Genomic DNA, 6,279 nt, shown 5'->3' with positions numbered 1-6,279 from the left:
GCTCCGCAACGTGGTGACGTCATTCGGGGAGACTGGAATCGATAAGGGAATCGTTTGCAAAAATGGCAAACAATTCCAAGGAATTGAAACAGTGGGACCGGTTCTCAACAAGAACCGGTTTTCGATACCCATCCCTAGACAGAAGTAAAGAAGTTGTTTTGATTGAAACTGTGTGACGCGGACGTACTAAAATAACATGAGGAGCTAGGGTGCAGACGGTTTTGCAGTTATAGGGCAGACATGTAGTATTGAAATAGATCAAGGGACGGTTTAGTAGGGGAGGAGCAAGCGGATTATAACATAGGTGATATGCTTGTAATGCTTTAGATCTGCAGGGGCCTTAGCACTGTGCGTATCTCCTTTTCCGGAAATGAATAAATAAAATGATTGAAAAGTTTTGACCACACTGAGCCGTGTTTTCTCTGTCCAGTAAAAGAATAAAAAGAACAGGATTCAATACTTGGTGCCGAAAACCCGGCATTCTTTTACAGCTGAGAGGACAAATTTGGCCCAAGGTGGGATCGTGAAATGAGGCCAACAGAGGACCGGTTCAATAGAATTTAAAGGTAAGCACCACCTGTTAAATCAAAGTGTGCATTTTGGATGAATTCTAAATTATCTGTTCGCTGAGTTAACGATCTTCACTGTTAAATTGGCTCAGTAGTGTTGAAACATTAGAACAAGAGATTTTTGCTAAGAACTGCAGGTTGATGTTTAAGTCTGCTGCAAAGTTGTCTTCACGTGTTGCCGTGGAAGTATAATAAATTTTACAATAGGCCAGCAGGCGTTGGACGTCGGCCGCAGGTACGGTGTTAAAGTTACCAATTTGATTCTAGTACGAGAGTTGGACTCTTAAGAGCGCGAATTGCAGCTTTGGCAAACCACCTCTCTTGGACGCAAGAGTGGATCCGATGGAACTGGGTGCCAGGTCGGTAATTCCTCGGGATTAGTTTCGCGCTGATTGGAAAGCAGAAGTTGGACTTCAGGGGGAGAGTTTGGACGACAGGGTTGGACCTGGGCATTGATTAGAGCTGGTTGTTTCAGTCCCCAGTGATGCTTTTAAATTTATCTGTGGTTAAAAGTTGTGAATCCCTCTTAAATTAATGACGTGGGCATAGGAGGTTGGACCCGGGCGTAGGACGCCAAGAAACCCACGAGGGCCCCACGGTGCTTCTGCTTGAGTGCAATTGTGTTGATTGTGTTTGTGTAATTGGCTGTTTGTTTATTGTGCATGGTTGCAAGTCTAAAGCGGTTAGTATATACTTGTGTGAAGCTGTTCAGTTTGTGTGCGTGGCTGAGGGTGCATTCGTTTTATATTAAAAGTGAGTAGAATTACAGAGGGCACAGTATATAGTGTGTGAACATTGTAACAAGAGTTTGATTAGGGTGAAGAAACTCAGGAAATGCAGTGATGTGAAGAGTGTGTGTGTATGAAAAACGCTGTGTGTGTGTGTCTGTGACAGGAAGTGAAAATGTCTGCATGCAGTCTGAAAGGAAATTGCCTGATGTGTGTGTAACGAGTGAGAGAGAGACGTTTTAAAATGTAGATAGAGAATGAAAGTGTTAATAAGTAGTGATGAAAATGATATTAAACAAATGTCTTAGTGTGTTAATACTAATGGAACTTGGCTCAACCTCCTCCATGAGTACAGCGGCAGAATGATAGATTAACATAACTGGAACGACAAACGGGCTGAAAATTTCACAGCTTCATCCTGTGCTTATCTTGAGAAGAAGCTTCAAGGACGGTCAAACTCTCACTGAAGACTAAAGGCAGCTCCAGAGCAACCGAGTCGACTTCAAGCATCAACAACAGAGAACAGACAGCAACAATGACCTAAAACTCTGAAGGGTCCAGAAGCATGTACAAATACCATGGTGAAGGGAGGCATGCGTTCTTAATCCCAAGCTGGCAGTTTACAGGTGACATCATTGTGTGGATGGACTTGATGGGACTGTCTGAGTTTCACATTTGCCATGCTGGGAGTTAACCGGCAAAATAAGAGACTGAAAAAAAGAAGAGAGAACGAACAGAGAAGAAGAAACAGCTCATTGGGCGTATCATTGCTGCAGATCTCGGGGAGCAGGAAGCAACTGTGAGAAGAGAAGACGAGGGCTTGGATGAGAGATGAAGGCTTGTGCTGTTAAAGTGAGAGCATATGAAAATTGGGTTGAAAATTGAGGCTGACTGGTTGAGAAAGTGTCCAGACCCTTGTAACAGAAAGGTAAATAAAATAAAGATATAAAGAAATAAACTAATAATTACATAAATGAATAGAAAACATACATACACAAATAGAAACATATGAAATTATTTTTGAAGAGAATCAGGAGCTGGGAGAGACAGTTTGCATCCACAGCTCCACACCAATATGCATGCATTAATCTGAATACAAATCCATACATGCAATGAAGATCAGCTTACACTCATGAATGCTAATATATCACATAAATGCTAAATAGTGTAGATTTAACAGACACTTGCTATCAGATGCTGAGGTTATCCATTGCTGAGAAATAGCTCTGCAAGTTGGACGACAACAGGTTGACTTTTGTGAAAAGGAAAACAGACTGTTATGACCAACCAGTGATCAAACAATAAATTTAGTTTTAAAATAGTAAATTGTGAGAGGTCTTTTACTGATTGAGCAACACCAGTGACTACTGTATAAAGAAATTTTAATTTTGCGGTAATATTTTTAATATGCATTTCTGTTGTTTGGCCAAGTGGGAGAGCTATGAGTCAATATGCAAATTAGTTGAGTGTTCTTAGATTAGGGAAAGATGATTTGGTTTCACATGTGAACAGAGTACAAGAGAGGGTTGAATGAGTGGAGACATAGAAAATAGTTCCTGTTTTGGGTGCATGAGTGAAGCTTGTACTGAGAGAAATATATATCTGACTGTGTGAGAAGAATTGCTTGGTAAAATACATGATAGCATGGTACAGGAAAATTAAATAAAGTTGTTCGGTCTGTGACTAAAAGGATAGTAGGCAAGTGGTAGGTGAGGGAATGACAGTTGATAGATGGCTGATGAGCAAGCTGGTTGATAAGTATAGTGAAGAACAAATCAGGCTAGAAAGTTTTAAAGTTTGAAATCCATCCACAATTACCAACTGTAGTCATTGTGAAGCAACAACTGGGTTGTAGTCAAAAAGCCACCACATAGATGTGAGCTAATCAATGTCTAAAATGATTATATAAAGTAATACCTGTTTTTCTTGTGCTGTAGCAAGTTCAGTGAGGGTGGAAGATGAAATTTCTTGAAAGCCCCAAAAATTACTGAAATAAAGACATAAAAGACCAAGACAGGTCCTGGAAATGTGCAAATAAAGTGTGTCTGTGAAATCTGGTGTGGAAATTCTTCCTTTTAAATGCACCTGGGAAACAGAGATGCACACATAATCAACGTAGTGCTTTTTTGTTATAAAAATGGGCAAGTCAGCATGCAGGTAAACAACATTTGTCAGAGTTAAAGGTTATTACAATCTCTAAGTAAGTAGGGAATGGTTCAGTGTCCTCCTTTACTGCCAGCACTGGGCAAAACTGAATAAGCGCTGCTTCCATGTAGATTGAATGTCTGTCAAATATCCAAGCCAAAACTACGGTCACAGCAGCATGTGGAATGCTAGATATCTAGTTAGCCGAACATATGTATAGTTGGCTAATCTCATCTAATGGACCAAAATAAAGCTTTGACACAAACACATTGTGGTGTATGTACAAGGTGGTGAGAGAGAGAAAGAGTCTGCCTCATGTTCCAATTGGTTTACTTTTTTTTTTTTTTTTACATATTGTCATATTTTATTCTACAAATTTTCTCACCAAGTTCTTGCAATCTCTTTTGTAACATATTAGTTTTCATGCAGACCTACAAACTCTTGACTCTTGTCATGTAATTAATATATTCTTAGTGCTTATTTTCTGATTATATATTTTTATGTACTTTAGTAATGAAGGTTTGTAAAGCAAGGACATTTTTGACTCACTTTTTGCTCAGCCAGACTGAAAAACAGGAAGTTAGTGTAGAGCTATACAAGCATATTAATAAATACGGGAAGCCAGACAGAAAAGAGGAAATTGTACCATATATAAGGAGTTGTTGAAACTATGTGTGTCGTGTAAAGTACCAAAATAAAACCTATATGAGACAGACACATTTTATGATTCTAATGTTAAAAATCCTGCAACTGGTGTTGGGCTGTGCAGGGCTCTCTCTTCCGGAAGATGACAGAATAAAGAATTAAATATAAAATGTTTTGACCACTCTTAGTCAGGTTTTCTCTGTTCTATTATGGGGATCAAAGACTCAGGTTTTAATAGAGTCTGCCTCATGTTCTAATTGGTTTACGTTTTTCTTACATATTGTCATATTTTATTCTACAAATTTTCTCACCAAGTTCTTGCAAGCTCTTTTCTAACATATTTGTTTTCATACAGACCTGCAAACTCTTGACTCTATAAGACCTTTAAAGGTCAGGAATTGAGGTCTGGAATTAAGTCAAAACTCAATTCTTTATAGATAAATAACCTAATTCTAAAATGACATATTAAAGAGTCCACATGTTGTGCAGATTTGTACTTAAGTCACTGTTTTGTTAGGTTTAGGCAAAAAATGTCATCCTTTGCAAAAAAAAAAAAAGAAAAAAATCCTATCATGTAATTATAATAATAATAATGGGTTGCTTTTATATAGCACTTTTCAGGGCCCTCAAAGCGCTGTACAATTTCACTATTCATTCACTCTCACATTCACACACTGGTGGAGGCAGCTACAGTTGTAGCCACAGCTGCCCTGGGGCAGACTGACAGAGGCGAGGCTGCCATATCGCGCCATCGGCCCCTCTGGCCAACACCAGTAGGCGGTAGGTGAAGTGTCTCGCCCAAGGACACAACGACCGAGACTGTCCAAGCCGGGGCTCGAACCGGCAACCTTCCGATTACAAGACAAAAAGCCAACTCTTTGAGCCACGATTGCCCCCGTTCTATTATGTTAATTATTATTTAATTAACATAGAAGTCCCTGTGTTTATCAAGAGTTGATGTTAAAGTTGTGCTCTTGTAAACCCTACGTTAAAACAAACTGATCTAATGGTTTGCAAATTCATTGCAGGTGTTCCTGAAAAGTGACCGTGTGTCCCGGATGGTGCAGAGTGGCGGCTGCTCAGCTAGTGACTCTCGGGAGGTTTTTAAGAAGCACATAGAGAAACGTGTGCGCAGCTTACCTGAAATTGATGGGCTAAGCAAAGAAACAGTGCTGAGCTCCTGGATTGCTAAATTTGACACCATCTACCGAGGTGAAGAGGACCCCAGGAAACACCAGCAGCGTGTAACAACCAGTGCTGCCTCTGAACTCATCCTTAGCAAGGACCAACTATATGAGATGTTCCAGCAGATCCTGGGTATCAAGAAGTTTGAGCACCAGCTCCTTTATAATGCCTGTCAGGTCAGTAAATTAACAGATTTTGGGAAAATATAAGTTTGCTGTTGTCTATAATTTAACTTCCACCTTTTTAGACCTTACTGTTGAATGTGGAACGTTAGTTGGTGAGGGTGGCCATGCCAGAAAAAGAATTGAAAACCTTTGTTCTTGAGATTTAGAAACAGAAGTACTGATTTTGAAACAATTAGATCATATAAGGTCACGAGAACTAAGGTTGTTGAGTAGTTCAGTCAAAAGATACTTGCTTAAACAGTGCCTTGGAACTTCTGGTAACTTGTAACTTAATGCAAATAACTCCACAAAAAAGTAAGCCAGAAGAAGCTGTCTTTCTTTCTCTGGGAATTTAATATTGGCAGCTGTAATGACAAGATAAAAGCCAGACATGATCAGTGAAGGCAGACAGGCATCATCACAGTCATCAGTTTTTTTAAGAAACATATTTTTTTCACGTTTCCTATAGCTTTAGTTTAGACAACCAAGAGAGCTTGTACTAAAGTCCCGTTTCCATTAGTAGATACTCAGATCGACTAACCACAGATTGCCACAACTTGACTCGGATCAACTGGTTTTCCATTACAAAAAAGTAACAGTCATAGCATCATTGTCACTGTCATTGCTTCCATACAGAGATGATCCAATATTAAAATGATAGTTATTGCATCCCTGCCGTCACATGCATGTGAGCTTGAGTGACATCTCATTCTTAATCTATAGGATGTAATATGCCCCCTCTCTGGGGCTGGGGTTGGCTGATGATCTGGTTATTGAGTTGCTGCTGGCTGCCCCAGAGAGTGGAAGGATATGTGTCTCTTTGTGCAGTTGTGTGTGTGTATG

The 6,279-nt window shown here is 39.7% G+C and overlaps 1 protein-coding gene across 1 annotated transcript in view; it reads left to right on the top strand.

Moving 5' to 3' along the window:
* Window positions 1-6,279, top strand: part of LOC102205422 (calcium-dependent secretion activator 1-like) — a gene marked incomplete at its 3' end in the record, with an annotated part of 126,202 nt that overhangs the window by 112,106 nt on the left and 7,817 nt on the right. The window contains exon 3 of the mRNA XM_005754334.1: window positions 5,116-5,448. Within this exon, the coding sequence (XP_005754391.1) occupies window positions 5,116-5,448 (333 nt within the window). The remainder of the gene's footprint in view (window positions 1-5,115; window positions 5,449-6,279) is intronic.

Source organism: Pundamilia nyererei, unplaced genomic scaffold (assembly GCF_000239375.1).
Source record: "Pundamilia nyererei isolate P.nyererei 1_Seehausen unplaced genomic scaffold, PunNye1.0 scaffold00545, whole genome shotgun sequence".
NCBI classification, from domain to species: Eukaryota; Metazoa; Chordata; class Actinopteri; order Cichliformes; family Cichlidae; genus Pundamilia; species Pundamilia nyererei.
Note: the sequence above shows the minus strand (reverse complement) of the source record. Positions and strands in the feature narration are given on the sequence as shown.